Genomic DNA, 19,559 nt, shown 5'->3' with positions numbered 1-19,559 from the left:
CCTGCCAAGATCTGACTTTTTGTCTACTCTGCATTTTATGCATTAACCTCATTGAAACATTTCCATTTCAAAGAAGAGATGTTAACAAGAGCAGAACGTACCATAAAGAAATACGAATTCCGCAAATCAGCTACATACAGAGAATTGCAACATTACTAATTTGCAAGTGTAACATCAGATGAGATTTTGGGTTACTTCATTCATTTACCACAAAAATAAAACAGCACTGAGATCATTATTATTTTGCATGGCACGGTTTAAGAATAAAGGGCCAAAGAAAAAAACCCTGCATTCAGCAAACATTCCTCTTTCTGACTGAATTTCAATTTTGCAGTAAAGTTTTCCTAAGAGCTTAGTTTTGCAAAGACTGCTACATGCTAGAATCTTAAAGGAGTCAGTCAAACAAACAAGTAGCACGTTTTGTAGTGTGTAGGAAAAAGCAGAACCGAAGACACTCATCAGTAACAAGAATAGGGAAGTCTGCAACCAAGTTTATGGCCATTAAAACTATGGATATGATGCCGGTGAGAACCAGCCTGCTATTTCTGCCATTAAGCACCACTTCTCTGAAAAGGAATTATGACCACCACTTGTCCAGAGCTAAGCTTTCAACGGGAATGGATTGTTGGACATGGTTAGAGTGCAAATAATACAGATTTAATGTTGAAGTGCAAAAACACTGATAAGAGAAGAACAGCATTCTCACCCCAGGATAATTTCTGACAGCATTTGAATGAATAAGAAAACCCTTCAGTATTTTGTTCGGTAGTACACTAATTCTAGCTTTACCGAGACAAATTCTAATTTTTATTGAAACTGTATCCTCTGGCTTATCAGTGTACAGAACTCGATTAAAATTCTCTGCACTTTTAGGGATATTAAAGTTTATGAAACAGCAACTGGCTTTGTGTCTAATTTCTCCACCAAGTGTGTCTGCAAACGATATTTTGTTGTGCTCCACTGTAGGTCCCCCACTGCTGTTTGCTGAGAAGCGTTAGCAGCCTGTCCCAAGGGATCACAGGAATTCATCTTGTTCAAAACTATTGACACTGCAGAGAATGAGTGGGAATGGCTGGAAAGGAGAAAACTATTGAAAATTATGGTTACTGCATCTCTTGAAGATTAAGTTTCACTTACACTAAAAAAAAGAAAAGCAAAACACTTAATATCAAGACTGCACTTCATTAAAACACAACTGATTGCACAAGAACTCTGTCCTGATTATGCAAAGCCGTGTACCACCCAGTTATCACTGGTAGATACCCAACACACCCAGCACCCCTACTCTGACGTGTCTTTATACTGACTGCATTGTGACATTTAACTTAAAGCTGTGCATTTCTGTCAGGTTTTAAAACCACGTTGGTCCCAAATTTGCACAGATACCAAGTCTGCTTCAGGACCACAGGATGGCAGCTGTGGAGTTAGCATACAAGCAAAGCTCCGAACCCACGGATGAAAAATTAATTCCATGCTTGATGGTTCCTGCCTCCACCACCACCAGAAGGGCTGAGGCATTTCCTCTCAAGACAGCAGCTACTCCGTGTGCCAGTGGAACCATCCCTTTTTATCTATCAGAAGGTTAATTACTTAAAATAACCCCGATTGTTTGTTCACCTATTGTTCCCCTTCATCGTTTGTCTGTCCTGCCTAATGTAAACTTCCTAAAAGCTCTGGACAGACCGAAGCTCACTGCACTTGTCCTAGAGAGCAAAGCCTTGGCTGAACAGCAGGTTCCGTATCTCTGACAACATCACTGCTTCAGACAGACACCAGTACAAGCACTTTTGATTGTAAAACAATGACCCTGGAGGAGAAACAACATACGTAGCAGGTATGTTTAGAAATATCAGAGCTCTTACTGCGTGAAGGAAGCCTGGAGTCAGAGGCCCTGTAATTACTCTAACTCTAAAGCTCTTTCATACTGCTTCTGAATGAGCGCTTGGTGTAAATAACCTTTGACAGGCACGCTGTGTATACAAGGAAAGGTGAGAACTACATTCAGATACCTAGGTTAGCAGTAGAAAGCAAATACTTATTTTTTGTGGAGAATTATATTGTGTTTGTGTCTTACTTCAGCCCAATTCAGAAGAAATTCGGACCTGTAATTACAAACTGAATAGTTTTCTGGATTTATTATTGCACCAAGTACCCAACCCTAAACACAATTTGTTAGATAAAATTACTTAGTCACCTTTTTCCCCCTTCTATTACTGTTCTTTGCCCTTTTTTTTTTTTTTTTTTTAAATTTAGTTTAAACCAAAACATGCAATGAACACATAGCTCAAACCAGATAAATACTTACGGATCCCTTTTCCATCACTCTGTTCAACATGACAACACCACGGCTTTTCTGTTCCCAAACCATCTCCCAAAAGTGACCACAAGTATTTGGCAAAGGTCCCTGCAGAGACAGAATCCCAAGAAATCAGCGTTATTCTCTGTTAAAGTCAGAGTAATGTTCCCCAGTAAAAGTTACTGCCCTAGGCAATAAATTTAGGCAAGAAGTAGTAACAAGCAACTTCTCATTTCAAACTGTAAAAAAAAAAAAAGAAAAAAAAAAGAAAAAAGCAGTGATATAGCTTTAATTTCCAATTTCCCACTATGAATTCACCCACGAAAGCATGATTAATCTTCCCCCCCCACACACACATATAACAGGAAGACAGAAGTAGTCTCATTTGCAAGAAGAGAACTGGGAGTGAAAATTGCTGAGAGAATTTTCTTAGGCAAGTAAGCAAAAGTAATGGGGAAATAAATCCCCATTGACTAAGAGCAGAATTAATGTATGCATTTAACTCTTCTGCAATACATCGTTGTTATTCATAGTACTTGACAGTTAGTCCACTGAACAGAGAAACATCCGAAAGACAGAAAAATGCCAGATCACTAACAAGTTACAGAGTTCTCCAGAATCTTCATGGATGTGCTGTCGGACTGAACAAAATGATAGTTCCTGTTAAAGAACTACTCTCTACCTACAAGTTAGAATTTCCTTATAACTTTATGGTTTTGCTACGTTCCTTTGCTTTTCTCTACTCCAAAACCATTGTTCTGAATTTTGGCTTCACAAACACAAACTTCTCACATTTGCTGTCCACCACCTTGCTCAAAAAGAACCACCCTCAAAAAGCCAGTCAAATCCATTAAATATTGGATCAGAAAAGGTAACTGCTGCTACTTAGCAGCGTATCTGACTATTCCACATACAGGTCTTCCTTTCAACCTTCCCTCTTCACAGTAAGGAAAATAAAAGGTGCACAGAATAATTTTCATATTCAATGCTCCACTGTCTGCTTCTTCATTACAGATTTATCTTTATTCTCTAGAAACAGGAAGGAAGAGCTGCTGAACTTTACTTGAAAATATTAATCCCAGTCTACCTTTATCTAAAATGTGGGAGGAAGGAAAAGAAGAGTCAAGATTAGAAGCCAGGACTATCTCCAGGGAACTGAACATTTAGGACAAACAAGCATTCCGGCACAGTTGCCAGCTCTCAGAATAAGACGACAGTACTTGGGCGTTTTTGAATGTGCTACATCATTAGGTGGGGAAGTCACAGATTCAGTGAAAGACAGCAACTTTCCCCCAGCCATATCCCCATCACTAAAGTCTGCATTCATGGCTTTCCTCTCTCATGTTGTAGATAAAAGCATCAGCATTGCCCAGCTTAGCCATTTCAGGGACCATGTCATTAGCAGGTTCACTATTTGTACGTTCCACACCAACATATTCACAAGGACATTTAAGAACAGACAGGCCGTAGAGCATACTGCCTATTTTACAGGGAAGGTCAGACATTAGAAAATCCCTAGCATATTTTATGTAACTTCTGCCCCACTCAACCTAACAGATAAATGTGTAATATTTCAGTGTGTTTGAACACCTTGAAGCCCATACTTAGAGTTCTTCTGTAAATGTGAAACCCTTCCACTAAGCGAAGCTCACTTCTGGTCACAAAATTTATCCGACAATTTAAGATTGCAATGGTCTGAAGCCTTTGTGCTGCCCTTCCATGTCGGAGAAATGTGATCTATTTCAACCACATCTAAATGTTGCTTATCATAAGCCAACACTAGATTTCTAGAAGCATGTTGGCTTCTGTTCTAGAACAACACCTAGGTGGGTCCAAAGTCAGATACACAAAGGGGCCAAAACGCTCTACAGAAAGGCAGTCAGCGATGACACAAAGGAGGAAAAATATGTAGCATTTCTGTAAAGTTGTTCTATGTACACAATATGTTTATGTAGACAGATGTTTACATATACTTCACTAATTTTAAAATAAAGTAAACAGGCATGAGACTAAAGAAATCCTACCAGCAACAACCCCAATCACCGTACGATTTTTATTATCCATGGCCAGCAATTACCTGGGTAAGGATGTAGCTCCTTTGGGCCTCTTCCATTTTTATCAAACTAGCATTGATATAGTCATTGTCACCTTGGTTTAGCTTAATTCGACTGTGATCAACTGCAGCATAATTAGAAAAACACTGGTTAACGTATAAGGAACACAGCACAGTGCACGCACAGATCACCAAATGTTATGATCAAAAAAAGCTGAGTTTCCCCGAATAATCAAAAAAGGTTAATCACAGCTCAAAAATGTTCTCTGGTACTTGTAACTGTGGAAATAGAATACAGCTCCTACAAGAACAGCACTACACCAGAGCACTGATAGCAAGTCACAGTCCATCTGCTAAGAACACGCTGGAAGAATGGAAGTATTTGCATCTGAAGTGCCCACAATGGTAATGAGCAAAGCAGATCACACTGACCTATTTGTACAGTTATCGAGTTACTGTTTTTAAATAAATCTAGTTACACAATTGCTTATCTTTAGAAGCTTAAACATTCAAAATAAGTTTGTTCAAGGCTGCGAAAGGTTTGCCTCAACATATATTGGACAAACAGAACAGAGACTTCTTACTCTTGTAGAGATTTAGTGACTTTTCCCAACCCAACTACACTTTAATATAGAAAGAACGATTTAAAAAAATTACAGTAAATGTAATTTTCACTGCTCTTTTCTTAGTTTCAGTTTGCTCTACGTAGAATAAGAAAACCACAAACCCAAGAGTTTCTACATTTTGCAAGAAAGGCAGATTGGAAGTAGTACTATCTAAAGGCAAAAAAAAAAATAAAAAAACCATTTATTACTCACGACCCCAAATATTAGAACTGCTTAGTAAAGCAACCTACGTGCAACCTTATTGTTTCTACACAATTGCCCTGAAGACATAAGTAACTTTTAACCACTAAGTATAAGAGTTTCCTGGTACATAATGAAACTAGTGTCTTTGAGCAGAATATAGGCATTTGCCCAAATACACAGAAATTTTATAGGTTGTGTTTGAAACAGGTGGTGGTGCTGCACCTTTGAAGAAGAGGGAATGAGTCCTGGGTGTTGTCATTTAGTGCAGAGAAGGTAGTTTAGCAAACCAGCTGTGAACTTTCTCTAGTGTCCAAAATATCAAATACTATTCACTGATCATTTGGCTACAGTCCTGTACTTCCCTGCACTCTGTGATTTCATTCCTGCAGTCTCTCTTGCACCTTAGAAGTCAGCATGCCAAGCACAGGCAAGTCTCAATGTTAGTGTCTTTCTACACAGGAACATGGAAGGAAAGACAGGCTGCAACGCTGAACTGAGCTGTCACCAGTGTGCCTTGTACAGAGGATGTGCTCAGAGATGCACGGCCAACCAGAATTCACCAGAACGTGCAATGTGCAGTGATAATCATTTCAGAAACACGTCTCACACTAATATCACCATCCTTGCAAACTTCCTGTTTTCTCTGTTCCAGATAGCTTGGGATTTATTTCCAGAGGTCACGTGCTTTACACAAGACTTCCCCATCTTCCTACAGCAGCATTTATGCTATATGGACTGGAAGGGTGCTGTAGTAAACATACTGCTATAGAAAGGCTACTCGCACTTTTATTAATGCAATTTCAGCCACCATTCTTCCCTAGCATAAGCATTCAATGGTAAAGCAAGTTCCTTTTTTCAGTTTTCTACTCAAGAACACAGCATTAGTCTGCTGTTACAGTATAATCCTATGGACATGATGGCATCCTGTGACATCCATATCATAACTAAAAATATTAACAAAATGAATTGGCTTGAATGCACACGCATCTAACTGAAATCTTGTTCTGACATAGTGCACTTAGCTACTACAAGTCATCAGAGGTCAACTGTTGCAAACAATGGAAAAGAAAGTGTACTTACAGGGGCTGACATCTCTGTACCTATTTCTGTTTTTGTTTCTGGGATGTTTGGCCACTTTACATGGAAAATCACTGGCTTCATGCCTGATGTCCTGAAACAAAACAAAAAAAGAAGTCTTAGATATGAACCCATCTAATATTATCATACCATTTTAAGCTATTTTCAGACAAATGGGCATTTGACTACACTTTTTAACGTGTGAGAGTTTTAGACAGTAAGCACTCTGGGATGAAAGTTAAAAACCGAGTTTAAATTTATCAGGATACAACACTAACATTATTTGTGTGTTAAAATATTATTAACTTCCCCAATAAACTAGTAAAACATTTACCAGACATTATGCCTTGCACTCCCGATGGAACAGGCTCTCTGACCCAAAGTACTTTCATATAAACTGCTCTGTGCTATTGTTTCCATTATCAGTGGAACTATCAAGTATTTTTTCTGACTCATCAGGAATTAGAAAATACTCATTATGATAGAAAAAACACGTCAACACACATGGAGTAGTGGTGACTTGTCAACAACATGCTACAGTCATGCCTTTCTAGGATCATTTACAACTTGATCTTATCAGCAAGATGCCATATAGCTGCAAAGGGCAAAAATTATTCAATTCACATGCTCAAAAACATATGTACCATATAAAGCATATACTTAGGGTTGTTTCTTCTTCTTTCCCCCACCCCCCCCAGATGCATATAATAGCTCAGCTATCTGATACAATTTCAAAAGATATAATAAAGATATAATAAAAAGAATTCTGCCGTCCTAGGACATCAGTCCCAGTTTTAGCACAAACACAACTTCAGTGTAAATAGATACTGTGGAAGTATGAAATTCTTAAAAATTATAGTACAAGGAGCTTTGCAGTGAAGCTGTCAGATTTGAGATTAATGAAAACTGAAGAAATGGATTCACTGTAGAACTGATATTTGATAGAATCATTAGGTTTAAGAAATCCTAAGACAAATACATTGTGCACATGCATGGTAAGAAAAAATTAACCTGGCCCACATAACACTGAAAAATCACCTTCAGAAACAAACTCTTGAGCTAAATTCAACCCCTTTTGCAGGATGAAATTTACTTTGTAAAATAAATTTAATTAACATAACCAAATCAAGCCAAGCTTTAAGTTATCTGTGCAGATACGTATGTACTTGAGCATCATGTTGATCCACACATCTGTAACCACTGTGACCAGAAGAGAGGTTTCCATGCACATAAATCTAGCACATCAGTAGGGCTGCTGGTGATGTACAGACCACTTGCACAGAAAGGCTGAGCACTCCTCCATTACCAGTTTCACCTTAGCTCCGGCTCCGGTTTAAATTGTGGTAGCCTTCCAACATCAGAGCAGTCTGATTTTATACCAGGTCAAAAGCTAATTTCTAAAATGCAGGCCAAACACGACTGATTTCTGATCTTCTCAGTTTTGCATAAAGAACTATTTATAGCTTTTTTTTTTTTTTTTGAGGTGGGCTATCTGGTGCAGCTTATTTCTTTTTCATTTTCCTACCCCATTATTCAGGTATGTACTAATTGATACCGAATTTCACATGTCAAGTAAAGAGCTGTATTTTATATATACCTGCTCAAAATTAGTTCAGTATTCTGAAATGGCTCCTCACTGAAATAAGCCCTGACATCAGCTGCTATCTTTTTATAACTTAACACATGGCTGCCAGTATTTCTGCTTATGAAGAATGCAGTCTGGAGAATATGATCTTGACTGCCACAGCCTAATATCTCAAACACGAAGCAGCTAAAATGGCTGTTTTCAGAAATTCATCACCGACGTTACGTTGGTGACTTTGTATTTTGCAGGGGTTTATTTTTCCTATGTACTGACTGTACAGGATTAATAACAGACAAAAATAGGGAACTAAGGAAAAATGGTCTAGATCTCTAACCACAGTTCCCACAGAGTCTACATATTTCTTTCTTTCTTTCTTAAGTGTAAAACAGCCCCACAAAGTACAAAAAACAACACTTAGGATCCACATTAAATATAACAAAATGCAAACCAAACCAAAAAAAAACCATGCTGTAAATACTGGGTTAAATTAGCAGCAGCACTCATCTATACTGTTTCATTTCATAGCATTAACAAATTGGAAGATAACCGTTCCCTCTTCAAAAAAGGAAGCAGATCAAATGCTTCATTACAGAAATGAAACGATGCAAAGGAATTCTAATATAAAATTATTATACTCGTGTATATGCACTTAAACACTACCTCCAGAATATGCTCCCAGCCTCAGAGCTCCCCAGATTCAGATGCCAACATCACACATTTAAGGATCTGACATTTTATTGTTCAAGGAGTAGAGATTTGGCTATTAACTCACTACCAAATACTAGTTTGGTTTTGGTTTTGTTTTTTACAAGATGCTACGATGCCTAGAGGTACAGAAAGAATCAAGGAGTTCTAGGAGATGTGTAACTCCTGAAGGCCTATAAGAAACAAAAAGAAGTTACATACGTGCCTTCCAGAAACACAGGCAATTTAAGAAGCATAATATTGTTCTGAAGCATGTTGCAATATATGGAGGAAAAAATGAAAGGGTGGGAGCAAGGGGGAGAAAATGAGGGACCTAGATATGGCACCAGGCAAGCTGCTGTTGTATGAAAATCCAACTAGCATCCAGAAATTCATTCCTGAATGTAATACCAATAAAAAAGAAAATCCTAGAGGGCATGCCTGGATCTCTATGGTTAAATCCATGCCTGAAAAGACTGGGCATACTCTTCTCAGCAACAAGGAGTAATAGTGATTTTTTTTCCTCTCTTTTTTATTTTGTTTAAAGCTACAGCAGTTGGTAGAACATCTACTGGCAAGAAACATAAGACCGCTTGCAGGACATTAAGGTGACTTCAGTGGAAATCAGATGGCCTTCAACAGAGATTACTGGAAGAAACATTCTAGCGACCAGTTCTGTAAAATGGCCACGTTACAGGCTCTCTTGGATGCTTCTCAGAAGCATCTGTGATTGCGGGAGTCAGCTATCAAATTAGGTAATTACGCAGTGTTCCAGAACACAGCACTAACAGTACCACAGGATCTCCCGCTGGAGAAAGCAGGCTCATTCAAGGCAAGGAAGCACTGTGCTACGAGCGGCCTGAAGCCGGTGACGCTGCAAGAACTGAAGTTAGTCGAGGATGAGCACAGGGATTGATAAGGTTACTTATCGCCTTCTTGAATCACAGTCACACTGCAGAGATCCTGCCATTTAAAAAGGAAGCTCGACATTTCATTTAAAAGGTCGTGCAATACAACACTTGATAAAGAGGAAGGGCTAGAACTGAAGTCAGTTTTCCAAAGTCAAATGCCTCTGGTTTTGAGCATGAGTCATTCTCTGCCACTCAGCTCCTGGTTTTAAGTCCCATACCCGGTGCAAATACCCCTAAACATCGCAGGGTGGAAAGAGGAAGCTTGCCGAGGCACTGGTTTTCAGATGGAGAGTTCTCATTGCTGGTCATTCGTAGCAGCGACCCGAGCAAGAAGTTCTCCAGTGCTCTTTGCAAGACGGTCGCTCGCAGCTGCACGACGGGTCTCACAAGGCCTGACAGCATCCCATGCCCCAGGCACAACACAAGGATGGGTGACCGAGCTGCTCAGACACAAGGGCTCAGTGCAGTGGTGGCATCCTCACGTCCCAGAGGCCAGCAGGATGGGGTGCTCGCTTGGCCAGAACGCCTCCCCTGCCTCCCTTCTGAAACCTCCTCTCATGAATTCCCTCCACAGCCCACAGCCCTTTCTTTCTGTTCCTCCCAACCTTCAAAAAAATCCCCCTCATTTCAGCCTGTTAACCCCCAGCTACCCAGAGCTACAGAACTCACACTGTATTTTCTGCCAACCTTTCACTTGTCCTAGCCACCACTACTCTGTTGGATTTGCCATATGTGAACTGGAGCACAACTCCGCTGCTTGACCATGCTTTCCTCCTCTTGTTCAGACACCAACAGGTGTCTGAAAAGAGCAGATCCACCCAAAATCTTCCAGAAATCATTAGGTAAGACCACATGAAGAGGCGTTCATGACATCAGTCATTCAAGTGCACTGCAATTTTGCACAGATTTGCATGTCAGTATTTCCAGAGGAGCAACTACGATGCGCAGGCCGAAGGGCCTTCGCATTCAGCAAAAGGCTCCCCAGGAACTGTGCAGCAGGCCTCAGTCCGATGGCGCTATTTTATTACCACATAAATTCTGCAGTAGCTCAGACTAGGCGATAATGATATACTGTCATTTTAGCAGTTCTGTTCCTACGGGAAACAGCAATTGCCAAGATCTTATCTTGAGCTACAAAGGCGCCCGGTAATATATCTGCTGAGCCAGTCACACTAAGGAAAGCAATTCACAACAAGTATATAAACACTTAAATAAAAAGCAATTTTAGCTTAAGAAAAAGAAGTTTCCTCTTAAAGCTAGCATTGAAAAAAAAATGACTGCTATAAAAGGTAGGAAGGTTTTAAAAAATAAAGCGAAAGCTGCTGTTTTCTGGGATGTCACTAAGGGCTGATTTCAGAATAGAAAACCCCACTACAATCGTATGACGTGGCAAAGACCTGTACAGAAGTCTGCAAGGACAGCAGGTACTACTGGAGGATCCACAGTGAACAGCTACTTTACACAAATGGGAAAACATCTCTAGTGTGTAAGAGAGCAAATTTACCCACTGAGAAGCAGGGAACTGAGTCCTTCCTTGCAAAGACATGAAGTGTATGCAGATCAACATTGCATGTAAGTCAGTTTGACAAGTAAAACTCAGCTTCTTATCCCTTTGTATCAGGACATTTGGATGGGGACAAGAAACAGGGATATAATTTCTAGGTAACACAAAGGTCATCGATGTGCATCTAAAGATCAGGTAAAGACCAGACGATCACATCACGTAACATTTATCTAACAACAAGCTGCAGAATTTCAGCCAGTTAAGTGAAAATGTGGAATTTAATATCCTTTTAAAAATTTTTTATCTAGTCTCTCAGTTTTGCTCTCAAGAAAAAGATAGTGCTATTGATTTGCCTATTAATCTACCTCAAAAAAGCGCCAGTGGGCTGGTATGCCAAGCTTCTTCCCGAAGCCAAGTAGCATGGAGAGAGAGAGCGAGAAAGAGACAGGCTTGTTTAAAGTTCAACAACACTATTACGTGAGTTAAAAAATTATATATATAAAATCACACACTTTCAACATGGTTTTCCTAGAAAGCCCCTTGCTAATTCAGCACTATGTGGGCAATCTGGAACAGGTTGTAGCAATGCAGCGTAAGCAGGGCTCCTGACACGGCAGTCAGCTACTTGTAGGCACGGAAATAACCCCCCCCGAGAATGTAAACTGGGCATGATCATGTTATTAAATCATATCAACACTTGGGAAAGTGTACTAATTTCTTCTGTGCCCATGTTCACCACAGATTGCTTCTCACCACCGACTAGTTTAAACACACCTAACCGGAGAAATTTAAGGATCAGGAAAGTAAATCCTGCAGTACCTCATCGCACCCACCTCACCGTGGTAGGGAACCAAGCACTAAATGGTCAACTGAACGCCTGACCCCAAACAGTTCCTGAAATTTGGGTACATACTTCCAGAAGCGAGAAAGTCCTAACTTGTACCGTTTTCTAACTTTAACAGTACTGTAGTTATTTTGTGTTGTCAGAAGGAAAACATGGCTGTAGAACAGATCATTGCAATTCTCAAGAACCCGGCTGTTGAGATTCTCGTGCTGCCTCAGTGTCATTATCTGCCATGAGCAAAAACTGATTTTTCAATTCTGATTTTTTTCTGAAGGTTACAGCAGAGATTGGATCGCTTGTGCCAAGCATTGTACTAAACTCTAATATTTGGTTAAAGAATTACACGAGGCTTCTCGAATTTCAGTAAGTTCAAAATACAGTTTGTCCTTGAAATTTATGACCCATAACAGAAGAAGTTCAGAGTAGCTGGCAGAAACACTCTACTTCTGCTGTTTTGTAGCCATGTACTCACTGCCAAAACAGGAAACAACTGAACGGAGGGTCAGTATAAAAAAATAACTGGTTTCCTTCTTTTCCATGTCCATCTCTATTTTTCCTCCCAGACATTCAATCTGCTCCAGAAGTGCATCTTAGACATTACTGGAAGGACAGAGACTTTTGAGAAGATGAAATGGCTTTTCTTGACAGCTGTTTTGCAGAAGCAGAGCTTTACTATCTTTATCATCAAACAAAGTCAGTGCCAGGAAATAAACCACAGTCCTATTAAAGTGTCAGGAGGTTCTAAGTCAGTTACTCATCTCCTATAAGAAAAATAAGAGACAAGATCCAAATCTTGACTTACCCAAACACAGAGGTCTCCAGATAACAAATTTTGGTTTAACCTCATCTCAAATAAACCGGTGCATCCAACAGCCTGGACACCTACAGAACTCCTAAAGGAATTTCGGCTGTGTAGCAAATCCAGGCCTTAGTTTGCTTGCAGTATGGGCTCTGTATAAAATGTGTAATTCCAGGCTTCATAAACTGACAGCTGCGGTTATAAACAGGGTCCTCCTTTCCTAGTTACCTAATACTTCATCCCAACATCTCACAAGCCACCTAATGGCATATTTTTTACAGAACACCTACCACACAAAACAAGGTAAAGACAAAGTGTGTGGACTTCGTAGGCTTCAGGGTGGGTGGAGAGGAAGGAGAGAAAACATAAGAACTGGATGTATTAGAAGGTGAGGAAGGGATGAGAAAAGCTTCTTCTCACACTTTCTTTCTCACACTCTCCACATGCTGCACATTAGACCAGCTGCAAATGACACATTGCAAATGAAACAAACGGAGGAGAGATGCCCTTGGAACCAGTGCAGGTAATTACAGTTTCTCAAAGGGATCTCTGACTTCATGAACTAGGAACTGTGGAATGACTTTATTTATACTCATTCGGAATCTTCTACAATCTTTCAGAGACACTACACAGTGTTAACAGCCTCAGTACTAGCTGGGCTAAAAGTATGAAAAAATGCATGACTTTACTGTGACCCCAAATTCTTGCATCATGTATTATCACCAGTTAATCTTCAAACAAATGAGCTTATTCAATAGAAAAAAATAATGGATAAATAACTTTAAGGTTCTCATGCTTTTGAGTGTCTCCTTTTCTGCAAGGTACACAGAGAGATGGTGACTTTCAAGATACCTACATCAATATCACACCTTGCTCACTGCTTGTTCATTAGCACATTGTTCACTTCTATTGTCATTAGTCACTGATATTTTACTCTCCCCCCCTTTTTTTTTAAAAAATAAAAATCAAGAAACCTTATTTTCCCTGTATTTTCAAACACTTGGTAGACTTTGAAGTACTTAAATTCATATACATGGTTCTCAGAAAGCAGCTCAGATTAACACACCAATTACAAAAGCTTAATGTATAAATCCAGTAAGCCAATTCATTTATAAAGCTCAGTGTTCTGTACAGAAAATGTCGTCTTTTAAAAGGTTTGAGATAGGATAATCTTTTGTTTAAGGAATTTCAAGGATTGTGCTTGACCGAAGACAGAAGACTTCAGATGAAAGCCAGTTAGTCTACTTTGCACAGCCAATACCTGTTTCAGAAACTATCATCGGGTGGCTCTTTATGTGCCATGACTGTACAGACATATGGATAGATTATTCTTGGAGCCCTCTAAACAAGTTACTCTACCAGGTAGCAGCTAATTCATCTTCAGAAGAACTAGAAAAATTACTGAAATAAAGACAGGAAGGCAGTGAGAATTCTTATTCTCTATAAGCACAAAAGAGTTGTAAACTTCATCACCATTACAGGAATTACCCTGAATCATTCTTATTCAGATTTAAAATCTCACCTTTAAAAACTTTAAGAGGAAAAAAAAAAAAAAAAAAAAAGCTTTATTATTTTAAGTCATTTCAAGTGATATCTAAAATATCGCTCATGCTTTGTTAATATCAGAAGTTTTACTTTGGGCAGAAATCAATATGCAGAAAGTGAATCAGTTCAGCCACACTTCCTGTAAATTGATTTCAGTACACTGAAACAAGTATATTTAAATTTTTGAAGCACAAGAAGGTTCCTGTAAATGAACACAAGCACACAGTTCCATTTCATAACTTACCGTCCTCACCCTTTAACACAGAAAGCGCATGTGATTTGATCTCTATAGGTGTATAGCGTGTGCTCTGCTACAAGGACAAAAGGTTGGCAAAAAATATACTCCCAATTCCTACGACAACCTTAGTGAGCAATGAAAATCATTACTAGATCCCATCTGAAGATGTCTTTTCCCTCTCTGTTCTGACAAACTGCTTCCTTAATTTTGATAAAGACAACAGCAGGTGACCTGTGGGTTTGCGTGCTGTTGGGCTGGGTTTTTTCTAACTGCTTTGAAAGCACGTCTTTCCTAACGAACCTACAGTTGCTGCCTTCCTCTCATATTTCAGACTTACCGTAAGATTTATTCACACATTTAGAAAAATGATATACAGATCCTTAATTGAATTGTCATTTCAGAATTTAAGCCTGGCCTGGCATCTGAATGACTACAGAGAAATATTTTGGCTCCAACTAGCGCACTGCAGGCAGCCCCACTGGAGCACCACCACCATCCAAGTGGCAACAGCTTCGATGCCTTCTCAGCTGAAAGCTGCATAGGTCTTTCTGATTTTTTCCTTATCTCCCCTTTTTGATCCCAATATATGTCTGCTCCAAGACTTTTCATTCTGAACACATCAGAATTGGGCATGCGGGCACACTGCCAACTAAGTAAGTTTTTAGAATATCTGGCATTTTTATTACTACTGTTAACAAGGAATTTGAATGGCTCCTAGTACAACACTAGGTATTGTAGCAACACAGAAGGACATTACTTCTGCCTAAAGAGAGACTCCAGGCAGCTGTTTAAACTAATATTTGAACTACTGTCACTGTTTAAAACTCCCCAAATCAATTTAAATCTATTAACAAGATCATCTTGTGAATTATAACCAAAGCACGACAATTATTAAAGTACCCAGAGCACCCACACACAGATTGTGCTCTGTGGTCTTGATGAGTAATAGCACACTTAGCAGGTCTGAGAGCAAGCAGCCCTGCCTATCTGAGGAGCTGAAGTTTGAGCCTTTCTGCTAAGCCATGTTTAAGTTGTTTTTGTTTTGTTCGTTTTTTGGTTTTGTTGTCATTAGAGACTTCATTTTATATTAAAGCATATTCTTCACGTTCACTGAACTACAAACGAAACTTGTCTGTGGTATTTGTGTCCTTTCACCTTTTCCTGGAAAGTATGTTGACTAAAAGCCAAACAAACAGCGCAGCACTTTAGCTGCTTAATAGACAACCACTGCAGTCATTTTGCTCAGGACAAATATTTTAAAGAAACAGAACGAAATCCCAACTGCTAGATTAAACAAACAAACAAACAACGTGCCAACATTTGTGTATTCATCTTATCAGCATTTTAAACGTACACAGTTGCAGAACTACCATGGCACTATTTTTTATCTTTTGGTAGATGACAAGTTAAACACATCCAGCTTACCAAGCTGTGCTTTATAAGTATCAGTCACATGAACAGGAGACAAGTCAAGTCACGGCATGATGGACTGTTTGGGTTGGAAAGACCTTCAAGGATCACCCAGTCCAACGTCCGTGCCATGGGCAGGGACCATCCCATGCTCTCTCTGCTGCAGCCACATACATTCCTCAGGAACTAACACGACCTTTTAAAACAACAGCTGTCACGGAGAGATGGACAGGCTGTAATTCCCAAGCCATCTTGGGTTTGTCAAAGTCACTTTCAAATTAAGCTATCATATGTGAGATACAAATCTAATCGCCTAGAACACGGCACAGACATTGCCAGAGAAAAACAAAGTCAGCATGAGAAGAGCTTTTCAGCAAGCCATTTGAAAGGACAAGATGCAGTTTCACCGCATGGTGCTCTTCAGTAGCATGGCCCATACAGTTGATTTCCTGATGAGGAAATCAACATGATACGGAATTATCCATGAAAGCATAACGTAAATCAGGCCTTCCAAAGCAGTGGGATTCCCCAGACATTTCAACTGGCATGACGCACATCTCATGCTCCCTACCCCAGGGAAAGGCAGCTTTGCCCTGAAACTGGAGTGCGGGAATTGCCAGCACGGAGCACTGGTTTTCTACCAGTTAAAAAGTCTTTGTGAAAAAAGTCAAGGCTTTATACATCAAGTCCCAAAATACCAACAACAGATAAACTGAACGCTGCCTTGCTAACTAATTAGCTTTACTTTTTCTCCTTAATCGAGACTGATCAGGTAGCATCCATGAAGCATGACGGATTTTAGCTTGCAGCAAGGTGATCAAATGGACTTAATGGACAGATCTACAAAAATCCGGGGACATACAAATGTCTACAAAACAGACAAGATCCTAGCAACACTTGGGATGTGGGTGAGATTGCCATCTACTACTAAGTCACTACCTCTCAAACGCATCATTTTGTCTATCCAATAGAAGTAACAAAAAGTACTCACCAAGCTCTTAGGTATTTTATAGTTCTAAACCTGAAGGCAAACCCTACCACCTAGAGAAAACTTGTTTTCTTAAATAGTCTCCTAGTGGGAAAGAAAATAAATACAGAGCTTTTGCTTTTCAGAGTTTGACTTCACGTCCATACATTCAGCATCGGAACAATCCCCTGGATGGGCTATGACTCCCTGAATAAAATCACTAGAATTTTTAACCACGGATTCAGTAACTAGAAACATGCTTTTCTGAGTTTTCAGCTTGTCCTGCAGCAATACCTCCTCTTGCAAATGGATGAGGAGGTTCAAACAGAAAAAAAAAAAATACACCTTTCTACCTCTTGACTGGTGCCGTATCTACATTAAAGTGGTGGTCCAGATACTAGCAATGAAGACCAAAGACAGTTTACAAATATTACTTGGAAATAGGAAATAAGATGACTTCAGAAGTTTTGGTGGGTGCCAGAATGAATATTAAAAGACAGGTGGAAATAGAGATGGCTACACATAAAGATACTTTGACCAAAAGCAAAAATGCACTGTTGCCAGAGAGAAGAAACACTAATCCTAAAGAGCTCTTACAGCACTGGAAGTGCCTGAAAATAGAAAAAAAAAGAGTTTTTAAAAGAGCTCCAGAGTTCTTTTCACATTTACTTATCAACCTCTTCACAAATTCAACAACTTAACTTGGGGCAATAACTCCTAGAAACCACAGTTAATGCCACAAGAAATAGGGACAGCAGGAGACTTCATGTACTCCAAGACTCATCACCAATTCATTTTGGTATGCTGTTAGCACAGCATCATAATTTGCATGCAAAGGCAAAGTAGACCGTGTGTAAGAATACACACGCACATAATCCTTTGCAAGTTCCTTAAAGACTTAAATCAACAAAAATATCCTTTTAGAGTCCTTCTTTTATTTTTACAAAGGAAAATATCTTACTTTTTTTCACATGACTGCTGTTGTTCTTTGGATGCCCTCATGTTGTTTGTTGTTGTTGCTGGCATTGCATTCCAAAAGAAACATTTATGTCAACTCGGACTGCAAAACATTAAAGGGTTTCAATGAGAAACAGAAAAACCTTTCAGCTGGAGTACTGATTTTGATTCACCTTATCTCTTCCAAATAGCCATTATTGCAGCCACGTCTCCCCTCGGGATCAGTGCAAATAAACCAGTTAAGGAAGTCACCCATTGAAGGCAGCCAGGAGATACTTCTTGGTTGCTATTATGGATGCTGCTTGTGTTCTCCAAGCAGATTAGTTTTCATCTGCAATGCTCTAACTCATTTGGTTTCTAACTTAGGAGTCAATGTTTCTCACTACCATTTTAGGAATCCAGCTACTACACTGTAATGCTCGTCAGTTGACAGCTGTGTTGGAACAACTATATACTTTGCCTTTCAGAAGGGAGGATATTTCTCTGAGCAGTTTTTTTGGCTCTTGTAGGAATGCTTTTGTCTTCCCTGGTCCCGAGAGGCAAGGGAAGAAAGTTTTAGATTAGATTCCCTCCCCCATCGTTAGCATTGCAGCAACAAATTGTCATTGGAAGCGGACATCATTCAGCGCCATGGGAGCCGGGCCTGGAAATCATGCATTTCCTTCACGTTTTTGGTGAGAAAGTCTTTCAAAATACAGAAGTAGATCTAGGTTGATTGTCAATGGCCCATTTTCCATGATGACACAAAACCAGAAACAAAAGGATTTTTATTTAGGAATCAGAACTATTTTCTGGAGTTGCCTGGTTTTTAGTTTCTTGATTTAAGCTGGTCTGGAAGTCTCCTACCATCATGAAAAGCAGAAGTGAAAAACATAAAGCTTAGGAAAACAGGATTAATTTGCAACCATCATTTTCTGTATCCAACACTACCTAAACTCAGATCTTATCTGCTGTAATTCTGAAGAGATACATTAGGAAAGCTACTGATGTTAATAGAAGCAAAAAAGAAGTAACTTTAAACAACCTGATTTCTTATCTGAAGTTAAATTAGTTATATATGCCTTCACAAAGTACAGTCAGTTAAAGCAGTTTTAGACACCAGCATGCCATATGTTATATTAAAATTAGACTGACTAAAATGAAGAAGGATGCAACAAATTTATGCACGAAGTAAGACTATTCACTGGACGTGTATCCGGATGAACGTTTTTGCTTATCTAATAATCTTTGTAGAAAGTACCAAATAAAGCTTATTAGCAAAAAGACACCAGTTTGCAATTTAATTTTGAAGTTAGCCTTGACACCACACTGAATGGTAAGCACTTTACACAAAGTAACCTATACTGGTATTGTTTTCCAAACTCTTGGTTTACTGCAGTTTCATAGCCTGCAAAAGTACAGTTAGCTGCAGTGGTTTTTAGATCTCTGAACAGAACTTATAACTTTTTTTTTTTTTTTTTTTCCAGGATCTGTACATTGATTGTATCTCAAGGATCAAGAGAAAACATTTTTAATGCAAAAAATAGCATGCAAGAAATTCTTGTATAACGGAGAAAGGCAACTTTCTCAGAGGGCAAGAAGAGGGGGGGAAATATGTATGCTAGAGAGATTTTATGTAAACAACTTACAGAAAACAACAATTACTTCACTCCAGGGATCATGCCTTTTCCTCTGAGGAAGCTTTCAGTTCAAACTCATGCAAGTCACAGACAAGATTTCAGTGTACCACAGCCCAGATGCCACCTGCAGTGTTCTGTTTTGTCTGTATATTCATGCTGTTTGTTCTGAGCTAAAAAGCAACAGGCTGGTTGCACTATAAATGTTGATTGTACATCATTTATCAGTGGGGTAAATGCACATTAATATGATTTTTAAAGGTA

General features: G+C 39.3%; 1 protein-coding gene across 1 annotated transcript in view; it reads right to left on the bottom strand.

Annotated features, from left to right (window-relative positions):
• Window positions 1–19,559, bottom strand: part of PTPN1 (protein tyrosine phosphatase non-receptor type 1) — a 44,302-nt gene that overhangs the window by 10,129 nt on the left and 14,614 nt on the right. Inside the window, exons 2-4 of the mRNA XM_035343884.1 lie at window positions 6,239–6,329; window positions 4,374–4,474; window positions 2,306–2,404 (exon numbers count right to left, since the gene is read on the bottom strand). Coding sequence (XP_035199775.1) covers window positions 2,306–2,404; window positions 4,374–4,474; window positions 6,239–6,329 — 291 coding nt within the window. The remainder of the gene's footprint in view (window positions 1–2,305; window positions 2,405–4,373; window positions 4,475–6,238; window positions 6,330–19,559) is intronic.

Source organism: Oxyura jamaicensis, chromosome 20, assembly GCF_011077185.1.
Source record: "Oxyura jamaicensis isolate SHBP4307 breed ruddy duck chromosome 20, BPBGC_Ojam_1.0, whole genome shotgun sequence".
In the NCBI taxonomy this organism is placed as follows: Eukaryota; Metazoa; Chordata; class Aves; order Anseriformes; family Anatidae; genus Oxyura; species Oxyura jamaicensis.
The sequence above is the reverse complement of the archived record's forward strand: the minus strand, read 5'-3'. Positions and strand labels throughout refer to the sequence as shown.